We start from the raw sequence: 25,083 nt of genomic DNA, 5'->3' as shown, positions 1-25,083 counted from the left end.
AGATATCAAAAGATTACAGCAAAGCAGTAAAAACCAGCGTGGTACTTCTTGCTTCCTCATTTAAGAGAATCTTATCATATTTTCACTATAACTTCATGCATAAACACAATGTTAAAAGTATCTTGCAGTAGTCCAGCCTCACTGCCATCTGCGGTATGTGTAGAGCATATTTAGTTGCATCTAGGCATGAGTATACTCAGAAAAAAAAGAGGCATCTATTTTTGCCTTACTGGAATTCAGATCTTTTTATTTACTCTTTATTTTCTTAATTAGAAGAGGTCAGCAGAATCCCTCTCAGCATCTGTGTTGTTAGCTAACAGTGAGGTGCAGCAAGAGCAATCGGCCTCTTCACGATTCCTGACTTCTCCATGGAGCTTTAGACTAAGTCTTGTATAAAAACATCCCTATTCAAGTCCCTCTTACATAAAAATAAGGAAGAGACAGATAAGAGAAATATGCTGTATGTTCATTAGCAAAGAACAATCCAGAAAGTGTTATGTATTTACACCTGAGAGATGGTAATTGGATTACACATTCTAAGAGTTGAATAAAGTACAGAAATATCCCTGATTTTGGATACATAAAATTTGTTACAAAATATGTTTTTCATTCTGAAATTATCAACAGCCTAGGAAATTATTATGCAAAAGAAAACAATATCTGAATTCATTGTCTACAGTCTGAATTATTTCTGTTTTCAGTGAACCATGTAACTGGAGAAATGGTTCTCTTGCTTACCCCCATGATCTTGGTGTGGCATCTGGCACAAGTAGGTGCAAAGAACTGCTCATAACAGCGCTCACAGTACACACTATTCTGCTCTTCCACAAAGCACACATCAGCCAAGGAAGTCTTGCAGTAAGCACAGTTGAATTCTTCTGGGTGCCAAGAGCGACCCATGGCGACCAAGAAAGGACCCCTGTAAAAAAAAATAATTTGTATTGCAAAGGTATTGAGTGATACTGATTACAAACCCATTTTGCTAGATACTGCATCCATGTGTAACAAACAATGGAAAACTATGCAGGTACATATTAAAAGAAAACCTGACCAGAAATGGTACTTTTCAAGATTATTACTAAAACACTTTGCCAACTGGTTAAAATATTTCATTATTGTTTAGACACATATATTATAAATATATTTATAATAGACACATATATTTATAAACAAGTGTTGGAAAAGTAGTCAATTGTTTTTGTATCTGCAAAGCTGTAAGTGATCTTTGTGACCAGCTGCAAAGACAACAGGAAAAGACCTAAGTATGTAAAGACAGAAGATTAAGATACTATTTGTAAGTATGAAAAGGCAGGCAAATCTCCAAACCTACCCACCTACATCTCACAAGAGCTCTTGCCTCCTGCCTTCTTTTCATTTGAGAGACTGCTGCATCCTGCATGTACTAGAAGTGTCAGACTATCAGATGACAACTTGCTGTTTTATTGTATGGAAGACAAGTTGGTTTTGGTGATTTACTCTCGATTGTTATTAGGTGTAGCTATCAGGATTTCATTCTTTTATTACTGGAGACTTTTTATTTCAGAATATATAAAAGATGACAAGCATCAGTTCCACATCACAAAACTAGCTCCTTTTAGTGGGTAAGACTGCATTAAACATGGTTTACTTCAAGTTGCTTAGCAGTCTACAGGGTAACACTGGGCACTGGTCCAGCAGAATGAATTGGGAGAGAAGGGAGAAGCATGCTATGAATCACTGGTAATAAAGTGTAGGCATTATCTTTCTCCAGACACAAAAGCAACAATTACATTTGGCTGCTGTTCCAAAATGATGTCTCATTCCTTTTCTACCATGCTCCCCTTGCCCCCCAACTCTCCCAACATAGTGGTATGTACCTCCTTCAAGGACTACTGTAGGAACCAGAAATTTGTTTAAAAAACAGTGATTTGCCACAGCATCCGTGAAACAAACAATTAGCACGTATAACTTTGCAGTGATAAAAAGTGAACCACACAATAGCTAAATGAGTTCTGGAAATGTTAAATTAATGAAGCAGACAACAGACATCCCTGCTGGGTAATTTAACTGAGTCTTAGGCTCTGGTACTATATATTAACATACAATAACCAGTCTCCCTGTGATATTTTCTTTTCTGCTTCATCCCTCTCCAAAACCTCATGACCTTACCGAATTATGCTGTTACAATGCCCACAAAGAGGAGTTCGGCTGCTGGCTGGAAAACGCTCAGCCCTCTGAATTGTTCCCCGGGCTACTGCAGGAGCCTGGGAAGAAGTTGAAACTGGAGATGGGTAAGCAGGAGTTGAGGCAGGAGATGGTACTGGAGCACCCCTCGGTAGGATGTTCTTTGTGACAGTGGTGGTGGTTTTTCCAGGTGCAAATTTCTGGGAAAAGGAGTCATCCGTTACCCAGGGAGGACGGCTTGCAGGCTCAGTGTTGGCAGGGGTGTAGGAATGAACTGGTGCTGGTGCTGTTTTAAGCATGCCAAAAGAAACCAAAAAGTATTTTAAAGTCTTCTCTTCCAATAGCAAAACAATAACCAAAGCTTCAGATGACAATTAATTATGGTCTGTCCCATTATCATTCATTAATTCTGGACCGAAGCCAAGGATTTCAGCCCAATCACTGGCTTTTAATCCATGGGCATTATAGAAATGTTTGCCTTCTGGCTTTTACAGATTTTATGGAAATCATTTTCAAAGATCTCTCTTCATTTTTTAATAGGAATGGCTATGAGAATTTTGTGATAATTCAGAAGGCTGCTGTGTAGTGTGTTTAAGACAGGTTTAAAATTGAAAGAGCAGATCACGTAATGAAGTTTTGGACAGAATTCCCCATAATTTCAATAAGAAGTTATGCTGAAATTTTGATCTCATTATATTCATTAAAATGCAGTGTTTTCCACAGATGTCACTATTATTTATCATTTGTAGAAAGTTATACTCCTATTTTCTGAAGAAAAATAGGCTCACACGGAGCACAGAGATAGAGAGCACTGGAAGCAACAGTGAGGGAGCGAATTCAGCTCACATGACCAGCAAGACAAAGGCAGCAGCACTTAGAAGAAGGCCAGGCTTGTGGTTATAACTGATCTCAGCTCTGTTCTTGGCTCTGCCACAGATTTCCTGTATATCTTTGAGCGAAGTGTAGTATCTCTGTGCCTCAGTTCCCGTGTATAAAATAGAAATATTATACTTCCTTTCTTCCACCCTTTGACAATCAGATAAAATCTTCAGCGCAGAGACTGCCTCTCCTCTGTGTTTGTATGTACCAGGCTTTAATCTTGGGTGGAGCTTTATCGCATAAAAATAAGCAGAAGCTAGAGCCTGTACATACTGAGTTTTCCCTTTGCCCTTGCTCTTTTCAAAACATCAGATCTAGCATTGTGTAGGACTGAAGTTACTGCCTGAGAAACTGCCTCACTTTGCCAAGTACACGAGCACTAAAAGCAGTTTTTCCTTTGCAAAGAAAACAAGTGAAGGATTGTCAGTCTGAGGAGGAACAGAAGCTTGGAGAGTTGAAGTGTTTTGCCTAAATCTGAGAGTGGGGATTTGGGAACAGAAGCCAGGTCTCCTGCACAGTAAATCACAGTGCCAATAAAGTGATGAGCAGATACAAGATTTATAATTTTAAGGGGCTTGCAGGTAGAAAGCTTTTCTGAGCAAGAAAAGGTTTCAGAATGCAGACAGATCTCTCTAGACAATAAAGTGGTGATAAGATTATGTTCTACTTAACACTCCTCCATTAGTTCACACTCTACCACATAGAATAACATGCGCTGATTATTGGCATGCTTGAAGTAGATATAGATGAATCTACTGGGATCGCCCTCATGATCTCTCATTTTATTCTTTTTATTGAGTTCAGAGTTGAATCTAATGCACTTTCTCGATAAAACTTTATTATACAACAGCATCAACAATTTTTCTGTTTCATAAAACTGTATCCCACCTTAGCCTGAGGCTTCTTTTTTCACTTGGGAATGGTAAACAGTATTTAAAGATTTCAGAACAGAGAGTTTATATCCAATCTCTTTTAACCCTGGGGCTGTTGCTATTTATATACTATGGTATTAAGCTAGGCAAAATTAGAAGGCAATATTTCATCTCTAATTGGTGAGTTCAAAAGGCTCCTACCTATGAGGCTCTGTAATTAAATAAGGTGACTTCTAGCTCACTCAGTTTTATGAAAGGATTCTCCCTCCCCCAAGAGCCAATTCTCGTTCATGCAAAGTAAGACACTGTATACCACAGAGGGCCTAACAAAATGGTCAGATATTCAAATAAAGAGATCCAAAAGTGAATGCAGGCCAGCTGCCATTTTTATGTCTTTTTTGTTTGTTTGTTTTGTTTAATGATCGTCTTTAGTAAGTTTTCCACTTTTTCACCCTACATCTCATAATATCAATGTTCTGTTTGACTTTTCCCCGTTTGTTTATTCTACCCATTGTAGACAGCATATGACTTATCTAGATTCAAGTTAATCTAGACTCCTTTGAAGGATGGGTCTTTGTCTTTCTCTCTACCTTCATCTATTTCTTTTTCACTACTTTTTCCACTTGTCACTGTAAAAGGAAAGCAACAGTTTGTTGTTGTTGTTGTTGTTTTTTTCTTTTTTCTTCTCACAGTTGCTAAAAGAAGATGCCAAGGGAATTATTGAAAAATGACAAATATTGGGCATTTGTAACTGCTCTGATCTCTCCATAGTTAACTAACTTTTCAGCCATTATCATTTCATTTTAAAGGGTGGATTTATTACCACATTTTCTCCATGTGAGCAGGCTGGAATAATTTTAAAATAGTTTCATTGCCATACATTAGACCTGTTTCACTAACTATGAGATTTTAGCTATTGTTATTAAAAGAGAATTATTATCTGTCTTATATCTCTAATCTGTTATGAACAGTTTTTTTCTTAGCAGCTACTGCCATATAAATTCACTTTTCATGTTTATGTACTTCTGAAGTCTTCCAACATACATGTATATGCAGCAGATAAGAGATGCTCTTTGCTGCTAGCAAGCACTAACATTCAGTATGTCAGAGAACAGCTTCTCAGAATATCAGTATTCTATCTGCTGATGCTGAACTGTTCAAGAGTGAATACTTTAAATAATTCAGTAACTCGAACTCTATCACCTGGTTTCTTTGAGCCCTCAGATTCTCTCATAGTAGGAGAGAAACAATAGGACTATTGTTATCCTGGGAAAGTTGTAGAAGAGGTCTCTTAACAGCCACAGAAAAAAACTGATTCCTTGCTACTGAGGAATTTGAAATTCTTCTCATCAGCTCTTAATTTACTGTCAATGGATATTTTCCTTCCAGAATAAAAAAATCTAAAGATTCATATAGTAACGTAAAGATTTGGATAGTTTCAAATGCTTTAGTTTCACATACTACACTGCTTAGAATATATAAAAGCACTATTGTTGTCGGGGGGGAGGAGAGGGGGGGGAGTACAAGCTGGAAGATGCAGGTACTTTCTGCCATCTAGTGGCCCATGCTCAGAAAATAAATGTGTGCCTGTTAATAACATGTTATGAAATTTGTAGGACAGAGAAGGGTAAAGATCTCCCTGTACGAACAAAAATAGATTTTTAGCAGCAGAAAGTTTCCAGCAGAATTAGCTTAGTCAAAGTGTTACTCTCCTCACTTCATAGTGTAAACAATGATATACTCCTATCTGAGGAGTATCCTATCTCCTATACTCCTATCTGAGCAAGAAACTCAGCAATTCAGTTTCATTTTGAGATCATTTTCAGTGTAAACAAGATTTAGTCCACTTATACCTCAATCTGAGCCATATTAAAGTAGTCTTGTAGACCTTCTTAGTGACTGATTTGGGTTTCTGGATATTGTACACATGGGGCTGTTGATAGGTGTTTTAATCTGCAAATTGCTGGCCTGGAATACTAAGGGAAATAAGGCATTTCATTCCCATTAACACTGAGGGCTACCATAAAGGCATCCCTTTGCTAAATCTTCCACTGCAAATCCTTATAGTTATATCCGTTATTTCAGCCTTTTCTCACAGTGGTTTTAAACAAATAAAAATCTAAAAGAAAATTTGCTAAGTGAGAGTGCAGTTAGACAAAGGCCTGAGATTGGAAGAAAAAAGATGGATTTTGTGGTCTCATATGTCATCCTTTGAGAATAATTGGTCTTCTCAGAACAAGGTTGCATTTTACACTGTAGGAGAATTTATATGCATTGACAACATTGGATGAGGAAATTTTTAACAGCCTTTGTGGATCTTATCTGTCAGTGACAGGAAACATAGGAAACACTTTTTACTCTATTTCTTCCCAAGCAGCAAGTTTGCGGTTGCTCAGAACTGCAGCGGTCTTTTAGAAACAGCTCACATTCTGAAACCAGTTTGAAGTGCTACTATGCTAAATGTATAATACTTGAAAAAGGTACCAAACAAAAAATCAATATTCTATAAAATCCCTGTTACCTCATGTGTCTGTCACTTTGGGGTTTAATTATAAAGGTATTTTACAATCCCTTACCGTACATCTCAAATTTCTCATTACAACTTCCTTTGGGGGCAGCACAGAGGGAGGTGCTGGTCTCTGCTCCCTGGTCACTGATGGCAGGACACATGGGAGTGGCACCGAGCTGCACCAGGGGAGGCTCAGGCTGGGCATGAGGAAAAATTTCTTTACCGTGAGCATAGTCAAACACTGTAAGAGGCTTCCCAGCAAGGTGTCTGATGCCCTGTGCCTGCCAGTGTTCAAGAAGCACTTGGACAATACCCTCAGTAATTTAACTTTTGGTTAGCCCTGAGATGGTCAAGCAATTGGACTTGATGATCTTTGTGGGTACCTTCCAACTGAACTATTCTGTTCTATTCTATTCTATACTTCTAAAAAACACAGAGAGACTTACTGTTTCTTTCTCTGCCAACTCTTTACTGTTATTTGCATTTGTAATTTATCACACTATGTATTACTCTGAATTTTCTCTTGTCTTCTGGAATACATTATATCTTCATTGTGCCTTCAAAATAAGAATTTCCCACATGCAGGCAGACAATACATGCATCTGAAATGAGTTCACTGTATACATAGCAACACAGAACATAGTTCCCATACTGTGCATTTAAAGCCATCATTGTGAGGCAATGGGGCCCAAAACCAGTGATATAAGGTATTGCAAAGAAGATGCCCATCACAGTGGAGAGTAAAAACATTGCCTCTTATTCCAAGTCAAATTCAACAGTCAGCTTCTTCTTTAATAGATATACCTTCTAGTTTATTTCTGTGGCAGGTTTGTGTAAACCAGTTTACACTTCCCCCCAAATAAGTGTGTGATTTGATATTAATCAGTTTATTTAGGAGATACTTTGACATGCCAGTTTGCTCTGAGCCATACTAAAGTAAATCCTCTCATCTTTCCTTCTTTTGCACCACAGAAATAACAACATTTGACTTCAGTGAGAACAGTATATGCTGACACACCAAAATCAAATGAGGAGAAAGTGAAACTTACTGACTCTGAGACCCCTAAATAGCTTGTTAGAGCTCTGAAGTGGCTTTTTCCCACCTTTTTATACAAATAAATACAAAGATAAATCAATCTGTTTTATATTTAAGTAAAATTTTAACATTTAATTTTTAAAATTTAACAGTTTAATTTCAGTAGGTCCAAATACAAAGCATTACAGAAAAAAAAAAAACAACAGTTTAAGATTGTTAGAATTGTTGGCCTTTTCATATTTACTTGACTGACAAAATATAAATCAACTTTTTAGTTCTCTTGCTAAGGTCAGAACAAATTTAATTTGAAACAGAACTGCATTTAGACTTATATTGTTGCCTCATGTAATTTGTTCATTTTGAAGGTTCACATTTTGGTCATCAATGGTTTTGGAAGTTCACTCCATTTGTAACACATTAATTCAACTGGGATTTAAATAACATCAAGGAGCATATTTTCCACACAAATGAATAATCAAATATATTCCTCCAGTAATTGAATCTGTGGGAAATGGAAGCATAGCATAAGTATTTTAACAGGTCACTCTTTATTCCAAATATAAGCCTGAATTTTAGAGGTTCAATATATGGCCTTATCTATTTTGCAAATAGGCTACTTTACTTATTTCATCTCCTTCCTGACATATACATTTTCCAGATGGTTTATCAATTCCGAAGTGCCCTGGGATTCCTAAAAGGGTGCACTAGGCTATTTTACAAATGCATTTATTTGGAAAAGTTGGGTCACACATTGTTCTTAGAAACTTTTCCCTTGCTTTTCTTTTTCTTCCTCCTTTGTTTCACATTTTCCACTCTAAAGCATGATATAATGTAATCCTTGATCTGAAGCAAATCTAGCAATCCAGCAGCATTTGGTTCCATCTATATAAATCTTTTTAGATGTGTGTGTGTACTATTGCAAAAATGCACATATTCTTTTTCTAAAAGAAATGCACATATATTTCATTACTCAGAAGTCTCCTTACCTGGCTGGTAGACAGAGGGCTTTATGCTGGCAGTAGTGATAACTCTTGGTTTCGAAGCAGCAGAAGCAGCAGGACTTTCACCATAGCTTGCAGAAACAGGCATTGGTGTATATGACTGGGTTGTGTTTCTAAAAGCAAAATGAAGGTATGAGCAACTTTTATATATAAACAGCAGAAGTTACTGATTAGGAAATCAAGAGATCTGGAAGCTTCCATAGTATGCCAAAGGTATCGTCCTTGAGAGCTACAGAGAGAATACTTTGAGATTCATTAATCATTGCTAAGAAAGGCTTGGACAGTTCTTCAGAAAGAAAAATTAACTGGATAAGGGTTTTAAATAATGCCAAGTTGCTCTTGTCAGAGAAGACAGCTTACTGAAGGAATAAGACAAATTTATTAGACATTCTCAGTTTAAGAATGGATAGGACGTCAGGAACATGCACAAAAAGTTTTGGTTTTCTGGCCCCTTACAAACCAACAAGCCTGTTCTTGTCCAAGATAAATCAATGGGGGATTCCTCATTGACTTAAAAAGATACTGGCTCAGAAGCACAATTTATGGAATTTAATTACTAACTACTGGTTATATAAACATAGTACTCATTTCAAAAAGATTAGACTGCTCTTTAAAAAAAAGATTCCTGAAACTTTTCCATATTTGGACTGAGATTAATTTATGTTAAATTTTCTAATGCTTGGATTCAGCTAACTGAAAAGCACATGATACGCAATACTGTGATGTGATTTCTGCATTCCTTGACTAAAAACCTTTGCTCGGGGTTCCAAACATTAATAAGGAATCATTTTTCTTCATTTTACGGATCAAATAATCATTCTGAGTTTGATTATATTAGCACATAGAAGTATACGCCTCTTCTATTTGCTTTTTACTTAGGATGGCTCTATTTGATGATTCTATTTGTAATAATTTTGATTAATTGACTGCTAAAAGAGCATAACAAACAAAGCAAGCAAGAGAGAATGCAATAAGGAAGAACACGGAAGAGGCAACAGATAGATACTGAGATCCCTGCAGTAAAAGAAACCATTCAGTGTTTAACATCTTTTATACTTACCCTGGTAACATATCTTTATCGTTTTTCCTTTCCGTTTCACTGTCTCAATAAGCTAGATACCTATCTATTTGTGCTGAGATTTTAGCATTTATTTTTATACTACCTTTGGCTGTAACAGACAGTTCACAAGCATAAGAATAGAAGAAATGTTCTGCTTTGCAAGATCAATGATTAATCTTTGCTTGTACTTTCTCTGACAATGGAAACAAACTTAGTCTGGAGAGCATGTTATAATTTTTTAACTGTGACAAAACCAGCAAATTCCTTCCAGTAATGGTTAAAAAATCTTACAAACATAATATTTTGATTTGATTTTTAATTTTTTTTAATAACAAAACTATCCTGAAAACACCATTTTTTTCTGCTCTGACAGTGCTAATACTACAGATCTAGTATACTGAGCATCGCTGCCTCAAGCCAATTTATTTTGCTTATTTATTTAGACCTGGCAAGACTGCTGTTGCTATAATGATGAAAGCTCTTTATTTCAATACCTAGTCTAGGACTTAGGGCCAGATTTGGGACCACTTGGGCCCAACAGGCTCTCCAAGATGAACTATTTCACTGATTTTGGATTTAATGTAAATTCTGTTGTGCACTGTGCCAAGATTTTGTAACAACCAAAGCACAGTAAGACTTTTTACTTTCCATTCATAACATCTACTTCCTATTGATCCCTCCATATCTATAACGCATAAGAACAGACTGTACTTGGGGTCACTGGACAGAGAATCATTCCTCCCACTGTAGCACAGAGAGGAAGAGTGATACTTCACGTACGCTCACGTCACACATATCTATTAAAATGTCTTTAGCTAAATATGCAGTATCTAAAGATTTTCCCTTGTTTAAAAATCTGTTGTTCAAGGTAAACTAGACAGAAAACCAGTAAAAAAAAAAAAAAAACAAAAAAAAAAACAAAAAAAAAACCACATACTTACCTTTACAGGATCAGTGATCGATATTTACTATGTGGATTAAAAGATTTAAGTCATGTGTGTCATACAGCCTTAATATGAAAATGGCACACAATCAGGAAAGCCTACTGCCAGGGGTGCAGGTCCATTGTGTAAAGACTCATTTCAACATCTCTTAACGCACAAAACACAAGAAGTTCTGAGCCAGATTAGTGATACTTAGACTGCCATGAAGAAAAATGTTTTGTTTTTTGTTTATAAAGCTAATAGCATAATAAAACCATGCTACCAGATTTCCTTGTATGTGTAGGGAAAATAAGTTAAAAAGACAAAAACAATACCAAAAAGAATTGTATTCTTAGTATCAAATTCATGACAAAATTAGAAGCCAACTACTGAAATATTTTACAAATATATGATGCATATTAAATACAATAAGGAAGATAAAAAGGGTTGTCAGAGAAATAAAGTGTTATACTACATCATTAAGGGTTTTAGTGAAGTTAAAATATTTATCAAAATTTTGCTGAAAAAAAGGAAATAGCATATCATTAAAAAAAAAAAAAAAAGGAAAAAAAAAGGGAAAAAAAAAAGAGAAAAAGAATGAAAGAAGAAAGAAAGAAAAAAGATGTCCTAAGTATTGAAGATGCTCTCATGTAACAGGAAGCAATGACATATAAAAAGCAGTGAAAGCACCTTTACTGAATTTATCTGTAGCAGCCCATGGCATGTGACAGGCAATGAATTAAATACTGGCTCTGAAAACTATTAGTTGTAAGAAAGTAAACATTTCTAAGCAGATTTTCATGTTAATACTTCGCTAGATGCCTATTAGCAGCAATAAACTGTTAAGTGCTTTCAAGGTAGAGTAGCTGCACAAAACGTTTTTATACCTCTTCTTTGACTGGTAGCTGATGGAGGTGGAAGAATGCCGGTTGAAACTAAAATGAGACAAAAGTTGTATTTGAAAAAAATATACCAAGAAAACTGGGATATCTTGTCCTACAGTGAATTTCTTCATGAATAGGAGCTACTCTTAGTAAATGCTATAGTAAGCAACATGTACATATTTATAATGATACAAGATCAGGATTACATTACATTTTGCTTAACTTAACCAGGGAATCATACTGAAACCTCAATAAGGGTAACAAGTAAATGAGCTGAGTATATTGCTCCATAAGCTGCTGTCACCCAGTTTTGTTTACTTTTTAGTTGTGGAATTCTGATTCAACCACTGAGTCTTTGACATTCACTATCAATTTGTATTATCACAGAAAATTAAGTTTCTTTTTGTCAGTATCAAAAGCTTAATTCATGTATCAGCAAAACTTGAATGAATGAATGTTCAATGTTCAGCTAAGTTTCCTAGGGAGTTATGAGTCAACGAGGATAACCCCGCAGAAAGGACAAGCAGAAAACAGTTGAAATGGCAGCATTAAGCTATCACTATCCGTTTCTCCATTGCAGTACCCTTCTACTGTTTGTGTGTTGATCATAGCTCTGGGTGAACAGGTAGATTTTTTTCCTTGGGGAAACTGTATCATTACAGAACAAATAATTCATTTATGCATCATAAATGCAAGTACTGAAGATTTTGCACAACATATGATCTGAGAAACAAGAGGGTTCAGAATGAACACGAGTCCTGTCTAAATGCACAGTTGTGTGGCAGTGATCACATCACACAGGAACACAGGCCCCATTTGCCAAAAATAACAGTAGGACCCCATCAGGTACCAGTTACTTTCTATGCTTTGGAGAATTGTTTTTTCTTCCCTTTACCCCAGACACAGTGCTTGGATTCAGACCCTAGAATCACAAGAGCTACCCCCCACTTTTTTTTTTTTTTTTTTTTCCCCCCCAACCGTAATCCTGACTCTCCATTGCTTCTCCTGTTTTTATATTCCCAGAGTGCTGGTCTCACTGGTTGCCCTGCTTTTACCCTCCCAATGGAATCACCAATCACATAAAGAGCTTTGTGGCTTATTTAAAAGACTCCTGCTGTGCTTTCTTCTTTGTAAGCAAGATTGTAAGTGGAAAAGATTAACATTGCGGGTTTAAAAGTAAGGGAAATGTGATCAGTTAAAAATTAATGACTAAAAACATCCTTCTTCAAGAAGATTATGAAGATTTTACCCATGTTAGTCGTTATGTATATATACAGCCTTGCTCAAAAAAGCAAAAGTAAAAAATAAAAGTAGATAAAACTGACCTAACAAGCTTTAAAAAAGATTAAAATAGCTAAGGACATTGATCAAGAAATCCTCCTGCATTTTCTTGATAGACATTTTCTAAGGTATCTGAAGGAAGAAAAAACAAACTATGGGATCAGTGCTGGGACATCCTTAGACTCATTCTACCTGAACAAATTTTACAGGACAGGTATACTGTTGTAAATAAGATTATCCATAAGATTATCCTAGTTTAAAATAAAATACGAACTACACTAATGCTCCAATGGTATATGTTAAGGTGAAACCGAACCTTTTAAATCTGTATTTTTTCATGCTAATGCATTGCTTGATTTCTAAATGAAAAATATCAAATGCTCAACAATTTAAGTTTTAAATGAATTTAGAAACACCTTTTAGGCCCTCAGATAGACCACACTAGCTATAATATGTGGCAGATTTTAAAATAAACAAACATGAAACTAGTGCACAAAGATAAAGAACGAATTTCAGCTGCAACATAACTTTCCAACAGAATGTAAATTTGCATCATGTACCTGATTGTCAGGGAAGCAATTTTTAACAAGTCTTACAAGTTTCTGATTTGCCTTTATGTCCTAAGGCTTGTTGCATTACTGAACTACCCGGAAAGATACTACCTAAGAGAATAATACATGCCTGCTGATCACAACGTCGTTGTATAACAAAATATATGTCAGCATGATACCTCTGTCATCCATTAGCAAGGAAGATTTTAGGGCACTGGAATACAAAGCTGATTGCTGTAGATTTTATATCTCTGACTTAGATAATTGCTGGCTATGAGCAGTAGCTTTTAGTAGTCTGATTAAGACATTGGACACCTGTTTTTCATAGATTCTCAGGGGCTTTCAGGTTGGGAAGGACCTCAGGAGGTCTCTCATCCAAGCTCTTGCTCAAAGCAATGCCAGCTCTGAGGTCAGACCAGGCTGCTCAAGGTTTTATCCAGTGTAGTATCAAAAACTTTCAAAAATGGAGACCGCTCTGCCTCTCTGTACAACCTGTTGCCCTGCTCGACTTGAAGGGTGGCTTAAGGTGTTTTCCTTAGCTAGTCAGAATCTCTCTTTTCAGTTTGCAATGCCTGGCTCTGTCCTCTTAATACTGATACGTAACTAGAAATGAATTAATAATTACAAATGATTTTATAGCTTCAAGGCCTCATATTGCTTCCCTTTGCTGAACGAAAGGCATGTGTAATTAAAGTGGAATGGATAATTCTGAATGAAGAAATAGTGTTATACTTGCTCTAATTTATTAGTTGTTGTAGTTAGAAATATGTTCTCTCATTCAAGATACTTAGATACGTACAAGATACTTAGACACACAAATTATGAATAATACTTTTTTTTTTTTTTTTTCCACTGAAGCGTAAAAAAAACCTTTCTAATCTAGGGTATGCAATAAAATAAACTTTATTGCAGTTTACTGATGGATCCCTGAAAGTGATATATGCAATGAACGCATCTGTGATTTTATCTTTCTGGATTGCTACAAAGTTGTTGACTAAGTAAAAGTTTTTCATTATCTAATAATTATTCTTAAAAGAGCTAGAGCCTGTTATGAAGTTATCTCAATGAAATTACTGCAGAAATAAGAAGTGCTACATGCTGTATTACTACATGCAGGCTACTATGTAAGACCTATTACTAGCTCTTTTGTGTAATTCTCACTTAAGGTAGTAAAACACAAAGGAAATCTCTTATGCAGATATGTAAAAATACACCTATAATATCAAGATTTATACGGGTCCTATGATATAGAGTGATGAAGTAAATAGATATCCACTGACTAGCCAAAATAGTCAACTTGAATTTCATTTCATGTTCTCACTGATGGACATTTCAGTCCTTAGCTTGGAGAAATACTAAAACTGAGTCTCTTCTGGAGCTCAGAAAAAAATAAATGGATTTTGCACACCAGTGTTATAAACAAGCTCAAATACACACAGTTATTATTGTTGATCAATAAGCATGGGTCTTTTTTTTTTTTTTCTTATTAAAGGCTTTTAACAGACTCCTAGAAGAGCTATGTAGTATGTAGGACCCTATTATCATAAAGCTATGTGATAATTCCAACTGACTGGAAGAGATTTGGTAGTTAAACAAACATCAGATAAAATAATACCTAATGACATATAAGAGCCTAATCTGAGCACAAAACTGAGCACAAAGACAGTGTAAGAATTACTTCTGAAATGCACTGAGCACTCATAATTTGAAAATTAGGTCCTCTTACAGTATTTTAAGATGGATACCCACAAATAATGAATTACCTACATAACTAATCTCTTGGGAATTTTGCAAGCTCATACATTAAACTAGATGTCACTGGCAGTAAAAACCCTTGCAAAATCTTCTGTTCCATTCTGTCCTTCCATTCTGGGTAACACTCTTTGTGACATTCACCAAATTCATGATGTAATTGGAACTGAAGATATGAGTATTGTACTTCCACCCGAATATATGGAATTGCATCAACAGTTAGTTTTACTTCTTACCTTTTAGCAGCTTCATACAGGGAATTATAGAAACAAAAAGCCATGCTTACATCCTAAAACTCACAATTCTCCTGATCTTCTGTTCTGTAGCATTTCATTTTTGCATTGGTTTCAGTGATGTGAAGCCAACCAAAATGCTTTCAAGGATGTAACAGTGCATAATGCTTAACTGCTGTTTTTATGATACTCTTGAATAAGATTATTTTACCTCTAATGCGTAGCCTTCAAACTTATATGCTTTGTTCATTTCAAGCAACACTTTTGGGTGATTCCTAACTACATTTTGTTTTAAGGTAAAAAAGACTTGGGATAATGACCACTTCAAATGTATCGCTGACTCACTTTTTCATTATTTGTGAAGACTGTTCAAATAATGAACCTTAAAATCTACTGATTTTTCCTCTGTTAGTCTTGACAAAGTGTTAATGAAAGCTAAGAAAAAGTTTAGCAGTGGGACAGTACAGCAGCATTCTTTCTTGTGATAGATCCTATCTTTGCCTATCAGTAGTCTTTCATTAGTAGTCTTTCATTTCACAACTAAGACTGTAATAGAAGGAATCTGTGGTCCTTTGAGAGTGCATCAGATGCTTAAACTATGATCCCGTGTCTTGACCATGAGGAGAAAAAAAAAAAAAAAAAGTTTGTCATTCCTGCCTGGCCTTACTGAGGCCTGACACATCTTTTCATTTTAAGATGGCAAAAACAGGACAAATTAATCAACTGAAATACCTTTGATCTAAAAAGATGTTGTGGTTACATATCCTAAGACTAAACCTTAGGTGTTTACTGGCTGGGGTTTAATGTGAATGATCAAGCAAGAAGACTATTCCATTAAACACATCAAGCTTTTCAATATTCTTCACAAAACCAATCTCTTAAGAAGCAAAAAACCTTAAAATTGAGAGAGTAATACAGAATCAAAACAAATTTATTAAAAAGAAACAGAAAAGAGCTTTGTAGATATACCTAGACTGAGATGAGATAGCAGATGAAATAGTGGAAGCTGCTAATGACATATTCTTGGACCCAAGGAAAGGCTTAGGTTGTGAAAGAGAGCTGGGGGCTGCAAGCACTCTGCAGAAGACACAGTAAAAGCATGAAAGTATGTACAAAATAATTTCACAGGGACAAAAATCATGATATCAGAACCAAGCTTTGTCGGAGTTCAGGTACAAGAGGACTGCTGCATAGTTACCAGGAACCGGTTTTCTGTAGTGTACATCTGCAGACTTACAGAATAGCACAACCAAGCAACAACCCTACAAACACAAGACAAAATGCACACATAATGTAAAAGATCTTAAAAACAGAATGTATTGAAAACTAAGACAGACAATATTTCAGGACAGGACTTTTGCCAACAATACGTATTTTTACCTGCAAGACCTGAGGATGTTTGAGTCTGAATTCAAGCTAAACGTTTTAATATGAAAGCAATACCAGATAAAAGATTCTCCTTAAAACTTATGGCATGATTAGTTGAATAGAGGCATTTGTTTTTGAGGCATGTATTAGATAATTCTTTTTATTTCATGTTACAGTTTCAACAACAGGATAAAATTGCTTTAGCCATATCATTATTTCAGGTGACACGCCTTTCAGCACAGTTCTGAATTACAGTATAATATGTTATTCAAACCTCCTTTGCTGGCTGGACGACTGGTTTTCTTGCACTGAAATAAAAACTCTGGAATCCAGTAGGTGATGATTTGGAAAAAAATGACTGAAGTGAAAAACTAAGTAGTTGGTATTCGTATATAATTTAAGTGAAATAGGAAAAATTAAACAAGAAATAGAGCTAAGAACACTTCTAAATCTATTAACAGAATTCTAAGATATGGCAGACTACATCTTAGATCTCACTTATTTAAAGTAGTTTGTATTACTGATTGTGTGTTTTTCCTAGGATTTTTTAAAGCAGGATAAAATATAAACATTTTAGGAATATTAATGTAGCAAAACCCAAAGAAGAACGAATAATATACAGCAAAAATTCACTCGTACTATCCCCAAAACTGCTGTAATGTGACGGCAGCATAATTCCCATCTATTTCTTCACAGACTGAGACTTATTGCTTCTGATATACCACTATAACTCCTAGAAACTCACATTAGCTCTATAACTGAATTGCATTAGAAAAAAAAAAAAAGAAAGTAGATCAAACTATTAGAGATGAATTGCACTCAATCATAAGATGTGTGGTTTTACTGGTCACTGTGCACCCTGTTCTACTGACATCTGCTACAATATGATAAGCTCCATCACATGAGTAAATTACTTAGTTTTTTTGAATTTTCCATTTCATGTCGTACTTTAGAAACACTATTAAAAGAAGCTGTGAGATGTTGTTTTGGTTTCATTACAAGCAGTGAAAAAAAACACTTGGTTTTAACCCCAAACTTGTTTTTTTTGAAAATGTAAGGTATATACCAGACAATGCTATTTTAAAAAAAAATTAGGCCAGTTTTATTTTGCAAGTTCTTCGCAAACATGAATGTACTTTAAAATAAGAAAGCAAAACAAAACAAAAAACTAAAAGCATATAAAAAGGCTACAGCATGTACATACAACATTCGTAAGTTTAGAATGTGTATGCAGCATTTCCAGAGCCATACAGGAGTACATCTGCAAAAGGAAAAAGCAACAAAGCGTTACCTTTGGAAGGAGGATGAGAAAGACTCTTGCACTACTGATGTGGGAGTGGTTGCTGGCGGTGTCATCAGACTGGCTGTATTTTGAGCAGCAGTAGCAGGCTGATGTGCTGAAGCATGTGGTGCAGGCGCAGAGGCAGAGCTGGTAGACACCGGAGCATGCTCAACAGGGATACTAATTAGAGTTAAATTAAATAAAACAAGAAGCATCTTAAAAAGGTGCATATTTAAATGTAGAGCATGAAACCTATGTTTGCAGCTGAATCTGCAAACATAGTAGCAGGCTGTGTTACTGAGAGAAAAGCACAATTATTGGGGGGGGGGGGAATAAAAAAGACATTTGTTAGGCCTTTTCATATGAGCAGTTAAGACTGTAATGCAGTTTTTGGTCCTGACTGAAATTTATCCCAGATCTTATACAACACTGAAGTCCTCTTCCCACTGAAGCCAGAGACAGGGAGCGTGGCGTGCAGTACTGTGATAGTTGTATAGACCCTGTCACAAACTCTTTGAGTTAGGATAAATTTCATGCGATATTTACTCCAGGAGCTGAAGTTTACATTAAAGAGTAAACCTCCTAATTAGATGAAGAAAAGCAGTTTAAGGAATATTATTACAGTTTTGTAGCAGCAGGTTTCCTGCAGGTTCTGAAAGTCTAGAGATATAGTCAACACGCTTCTGTGCTGACTTCAGTCAGTTTTCTGCCCTATAGGTACTGGAAAGATGTGTTTAAGAGTCCACTGTTTGTTAGCTCATCTCTGCCCTAAATTCACCCCATGTTATGCTGGCCAACCTATCAAATGATGAGACACCTCACCTTTTTACACATAAGAAGAGTATGTAAGAAAAAAAAAAAAGTAGCATAACATTTTACTATCTTAGGTTTAAAACCACTTGGGTGATGAGCATGAGTTATCCTTGGGGTCCTCTTGTGGCACAGATAAAATAAACATTTATACTTCTCTGTTATCATGTTATCTTTGATTGCAAAATAGATTTAAATAAACAAAGTCTAGTCTTGTATCCTGTGGCCATTTTGCTAAGGTCTTGCACTGCTTGCTATGTGAGCGTGCAGTGCTCGTTAACGTATTTTAGCCTTACACTGTCACTCAGATTGGAAAGTATTATTCATCTGTTACAGACAGACAAATTGGGTAAAGTTGATCCATTAAACAACCTTGAAAGATAACAGAGTTAAAAATTGAAACAATCTTTTGTGAGGTTCAGTTCGTCTCCCACTAGCTCTTCTTAACATCCAATGAAAAAAATATATATATTTTGACAGATTTACAAGATTCTAGGTCTTTGCTGATTGTGTCAATGAATTGGATATTAACAAAAGGAGAGTAATATGTATATTCATTATTTAGTTGTCAATAAAACAAATAAAAATTACTATGTCATTTAAAAGTTCTCGGTGGGGGAGTGGGGAGTTCTGTCTTTCAGCCATTCTGTCTAATATTTTCTTTTGCTTCTCTCAGAAACACTGATCTTACAAGTTGCACTCCTCAGGAGCTAGAATGAGCGTTTAGTACTTCAGAATTCAGGACACCTCTTGCTCTTCAAGGGACTGTCCCATTTCCCCTGTCCTCCTCTCATATGACACCTTGTTCTGTGGGTTTGGTAGTCTAAGTGATGGTGTCTCTTATTTCAGCTAAGTATTTTACTGTTTGATTAGCTGAAAAGGAAGCATTTTTGCTACATCTATCAATTAAACATAGCAAGTGAACTTTTGAAAATACTAACCTTGTTTGCAATTCTGGATTTCAAGTCATTATGTGAAAAACTTTTGCCTCACTTTTGCAAAAGTTTGTTCATCATAATCTGCATTTAAATTAGAGATTAACTCTTCCTCTTGATGCATTTGCATTATGTTGTAAATTTTTCCACGTCATTAATACTGCATCAGTTAGATAGCTATGTAGCAAAGTAACTGTATCATACACATCACAGGTATGGATCGTGGGCTAGTCTATTCCTGAGTTTTAAGGTAAAGGAATACTCTCACAATTCCCCCCACCAGCAACAACAGGCACTGGAATTTTCACATTACATGATGTTGACTCTAAATTTTGTACTTACACATCTTTGATTGAGCAAACATGAAAGGACAAACTGTACAATATTATATTCCATTTTATAATGGAATTTCATGCATGTCCTAAAAAAAAACCAGTGATTTCACCTATTTTGTCTATTTTCACTGAAATGAAAATTGTTACAGATATCAAAAGAATCAAAACTTCATACCTTAAATAGAAGAAAATAGTGAGGGTACTTATATGTCGTAACAATCTCCAAAATGTTAACCAAAACACATACTCATTGATACATATTAAAGAAGAAAGAAAGAAAGAAAAAAAAAAAAAAGAGGAAAGAGGGAAAGAGGAGAATGTATGTAGATATGGACCTGTGTAGAGACAGATGTCAACTGGACAAACACATATGAACTAAATGCAAATATACTGAAATACCTTAAAAAAATAAGGGAAATAGAAAGAAATTTTATCTTACATGCTGTAATAGATTTTTAATGTGAGTAAAATGTTAGAGGCTTGATCACATTCCTGCAGGGCAGAACACATTAACTGTTTAACAGAAAAAGGAAGTAGAATAGATATAAATGAAATATATAAAAACCTTAAAACTCAGGGTGATCTTATTACATGTAATGTGTACATTTGGTAACTAATTCTCTTTTATAGAAAGAATTCAGACTAACTTGACTGTTTTTAATTGACCAACTATGAATGCTAATTAGATAGTTTATGTAGATATTAAATATTTTTTCCCCAAATCACCTTTCTAGAATTTCAATTTATTATTATTATGTTTTTAAGTTATTCAGGCATGGAAGAATTTTGGTAGTTTGTAAACGTGAATGCCATTTTATAAAAAAGTCACCTATTTTAACAGCTTCATTATTAAGTTTGTTTTCTATTTTAAACAGGTATTCTGTACGCTTTTAATCTTTACAGTATTTTGCATTTTAGGGAAAATCAAAGGAAATGTATTTTCTGAAACATCTCTGTATTTCTAACAAACATAAAATGCATGATGTGAGTAAGTTAAGTGGATGAACACAAACACATACTCTACTTGACCGATTTTCACTCATGAAAAGTAACACAGATCAGTAGAGGTTAAGAGGATAATAATGGTTAACAACCATAATGAGGAAACAGAGGAACAAATGCACTCAAACATTAAAAATAAATTGCAGATGACTCTTGGTGATCTCAGTAGAGTCCTAAATTATGTGACTTTCTGTCCAAATAACAATTGAATAGATTATTACAGCTGCACTTAGTCTCCTTTATATAATGCATGAAGTCCTTTTTGTTTCAAGTCATCCAACAGATGTCTTGTATAAAATTGAAAATATAAGGGTCAAAATCAAAATGAATAGGCAAAACTTATCTGTTTTACATTAGCATTTTTAGAAAAAAGTGCTGGAGAAGATATTTAGAGAAAGACTGTGGAAAAATTTTGCATTTGAATATGTGAATGCTTGTAGAAATACAGTGAATAGTATCAACTGCTGCTTTTCTGCAGAAGGTGCTTAATGGCTCTAGCCTGTATATTCTAGATGAAATCCTTAAGAGTGTCACTTTAACATGTAAAATCCATGGGAACTTGAGGTTGCTGGAATTTATGGAACTTACGCATCTGCCTTTTAGGCCATGGGCATTTCTGTCTGGAGGAGTTAGAGATTGTTATTACCAAACCATTCCAAAGCTCCAAACCAGGTCAGTTACGCAGTTACACGTCACAGTGTACCTTCGATTACTGGATGAAGTTAGAGGGATTTTCTGGCCAGTAGTGATGAAACTGGCTTCCCTCTGACTTGTACCCGCTCCAAGCCTCACAGACCCCTTGGAGGCCACTGGCTTAGCATGGTCAGTGCTGGCATCCTTGGTGCATGACTGAGGAGGATGCCAAATACTTGAGGTCACATACTGTGGCGCATGTGTAGTAGCTGAAGGCCTGGGTAACAAAAATTACAAGGGAATTTGTAAATGAGATATTTGTTATCATGTCACCTAGATAACAGCAAGTTTTTGAGGGAGAGGGAGAATTCCAGCCATAGAAGAAGCTGGTTGCTTTAACAGAAAAAGGGTTGTTTGTTTTTTGTTGTTTTCAGAGATACTTGGTGTTCTCTACCCATGCCAAATAAAGTAGCACCTTAGAACACTAATACCTGCCCCTTTAAGACAGCAGTTATTATTTGTATGCAGCAGGCAAAGCTGGGGCAGGAGGGCCACACAAGAAGACTAACAAAGGTGCTGAACCTCTTAACTGAAAAGTCAAGTCTGGGTCTAATAATGAAGGCTTAATTTTTCTGTCTTCTCTTTTTCCTGGAAGATTTAAATCTGTAAGTACCCAGCAGTGTCCTCTTTTTGTATCCCTAAATTCCTTACACCATAGGAGATCATCATGGTACTGCATTTGAAATTGTGACAAAGCTTGATAGTTCATTACAGCTTAAGACCAGGAAAGGATTTAAGAACCCAAAAAAGTACCTTGCGTTAAATCTGGAAACCATATTGCTAGGCATACCAAAATAAGACACATAGCAAAGCTGTGATGATAATGGATGTAGAGAAAAGCTATGGTGTGACAAACCATGCAAGATTAAGGCAATGTAGTGTGACACTAACACCAGTCATACATCAGAAACTGTTCCTGGTAAAATCCAAAAGAAGAGATTTCAGTGGAGCAGCTGCACAGTCCTGTAGATGGTTTTGCAAAAGTCAAACAGCTACTGAAATGCTAACGTGTTACTTCAGTTTTCAATTTAATTTATATACACTTGTTATGCAGTAATCAAGGGGTTTATTTAATTCTTCTGACAGAATTCTTATTTTACCTAGCGTTCCAAGTACCAGTTACCATTGCTCGTGTCATTAGTGAGGATAATGCTTACACTTGGATTTTAGTTCTGGGTGACCTTTGTTCAAATGCGAGAAGTCTTAAAAACAAAGTAGTTGTGCACTGTTTATGGAGGGATGAACAAGACAGAAAAGCAGTGAGGTAAAATTTGTTTCATGGCATGAACTAATAAGAGGCATTTCTTTGCTCCATTAAATAACCGATCAGACTAATTTACTTTGTTCCAGTACTTGTGTGTACCTTTATAGATATGTTTCTATATGTAACTGCAAAGTGTGCTGGGATTCTTTGGTAGAAAACCACTTTTGAATTGAAGGAAGTTACTTACAGTGGTGTGTTTTGAACCTCAAAGTCCACCAAGGATAAAACAACATATGCAAGAACCAGATATAAAAATGTTCTCATAATACCCAAAAGACTCTTTCTTAGATCTTAAAAGCATCTTGAACAACCTAGACAAAGTTTAAAATGGAAATTGTTCTTAAAACCCTATCAAACACGCAACATTCCATTTCAACAAGACCTGATAAAAGCTTCTAATTTTTCAGGCTTATAAATTGAGCTACTCGATCCACCCCCCCCTGTTTCATAGTTTGCTACCATCTCATAGAAATTTGAACTCTACATTAAAAAGAAATGCCCAAAAACCTGTTTAGTTGCAACCTCTATCCGTAATTGCCCACTCAAATTGTACAAATTTCATATGGCTTTGAGGTAAGAACAATGAGTAAAATTGAGACAAATTGAATAGGAATAAACAGAACACGCAGAGCAGACATTACCTGTTTTCTGATGCTGCTGCAACATTTTCCTTGTCTCTGTGAAAGGAGGGGATACCATATGAATAAAACAAATGCAACTCTAAGTGGTGCGGGGGGAAAACAAAAACAAAACACAAAAACAACAACAAAGAAAACCAACCACACAGCACAAAGGAAGACGAATTGAGGAGAAATGTTTGGTTGCCAAAAGCATCCTAGAGTGGTTGCTTGTAAATAAAGCTGAGAGAAACACTTTCAGCTCTCCAAGCAAAACCCACTGAATTTGCAAGCTTCCTGTGAACTTTTTCTCTTGTTCAATATTAAAGAAAAATGAAGAGAAATTAACAGTTACAAATCTGGCATTATCTACATATATAATTTTAGGCGTAATTTTGACTTTTGTTTAAAGTTCTCTTTTAAAAGAAAAATACAATTGTATTCCAGCAAAACATAATCTGATGCTAACTCCAAGTGGTAAAAATCTGACTTGGGCAGTCCTCAAAGATCCAATACTATGAAGTGATAAGGAATTAAATAGTTAACAAAGACTCACATCTGATGGACTGTATATGTCTGGCCTCACTTAAAAGTTCTCTGTCCTGCCCAAATAAGTACTAGTTTTCTCAGTTCTAAGTTTGATTAGAAACAAGAAAAGTCATCCCTTCAGAAGTGAGAAGTAAGTCCACCTCAATTTCAGCGATAGAACATTGAGCTGTTATCCTGTAAACACTCACACACGCCTACAGAAATAAATGATCAGTTTAAGTGCAAGCAACTGCATAGTTATGGAAGAAGACAACAAATGGGTATTTTTGTGAACACTATAATCCTTAAACTCTAGACTCCTATTTGAAATCCAATTGAGTTAAATAACTGAGATAAGTCTCAATATTTAGCAATACGGTGGGTTACATCTTTTCTTAGTCAATACGTTGTGCTGAAATTTCAGCATGCTTAAAGTTAAAATATGCCAAATTAGATCCATAACTGGGATCTAAAATTACAAGACACAAAGTGAATTTAACCTCATTTAACCAACTGAACCTCCTTTCTGAAAAGTTCTTCAGTAGAAGAAATACAATAATTTATTTAACTTGTTTTGTTGAATGCCAACCATTGCCTTAAATTACGTTTCAAAGACTGTTCTTAGTATTTTCTGCATTATTATTAGTAGTTTATATATTGGTCTGTGTTTATTTATGTACACATGCATACATACACACATTTCCCTTAGTTTAGCAGCAGTAAAGTTATAAACACCAGTCCATCAGCAAAGATTTGGGCATAGATACTCTTCCAATAGATACCCTTCCAATTTTTAAAAGTTCTTGACTAAAACGTAACCCCAAAATAAATGAATTGAAGCCAGACTTTCAAACACAGAAGTAGATCTGAAATGAGCCTCAGATGTGTCTAAGAATATTACTCTCATCAGAATGGAAGAATCTGACTAGAACATAAATACCACCTAATAAGATGAATTGTTCACCACTCTAAAGCAATGAGAAACCAAACGCTATCTGTATGGTAACCAAGCTGCAAGTTCACTGGAATGTCCTGTGTTGGAAAGCCAGGCTGAAACAAAGTGGGGGAGGATGCATTAGAAACTGGTGGGGGTACAGGTAGGACA

The 25,083-nt window shown here is 35.6% G+C and overlaps 1 protein-coding gene across 5 annotated transcripts in view; it reads right to left on the bottom strand.

The window, feature by feature from the left end:
• The window catches only part of LDB3 (LIM domain binding 3), a 118,762-nt gene that overhangs the window by 6,860 nt on the left and 86,819 nt on the right, over positions 1 to 25,083 (bottom strand). For 2 of the 5 annotated variants that reach the window (XM_084289741.1, XM_084289740.1), the window contains exons 9-14: positions 23,475 to 23,510; positions 21,580 to 21,786; positions 17,804 to 17,974; positions 8,446 to 8,573; positions 2,149 to 2,449; positions 739 to 919 (exon numbers count right to left, since the gene is read on the bottom strand). In XM_084289741.1, coding sequence (XP_084145867.1) covers positions 739 to 919; positions 2,149 to 2,449; positions 8,446 to 8,573; positions 17,804 to 17,974; positions 21,580 to 21,786; positions 23,475 to 23,510 — 1,024 coding nt within the window. The remainder of the gene's footprint in view (positions 1 to 738; positions 920 to 2,148; positions 2,450 to 8,445; positions 8,574 to 17,803; positions 17,975 to 21,579; positions 21,787 to 23,474; positions 23,511 to 25,083) is intronic. The other 3 variants (XM_084289742.1, XM_084289743.1, XM_084289744.1) reach the window with 3 other exon arrangements.

Source organism: Netta rufina, assembly GCF_964035555.1.
Source record: "Netta rufina genome assembly, chromosome: 7".
NCBI lineage: Eukaryota > Metazoa > Chordata > Aves > Anseriformes > Anatidae > Netta > Netta rufina.
Note: the sequence above shows the minus strand (reverse complement) of the source record. Positions and strands in the feature narration are given on the sequence as shown.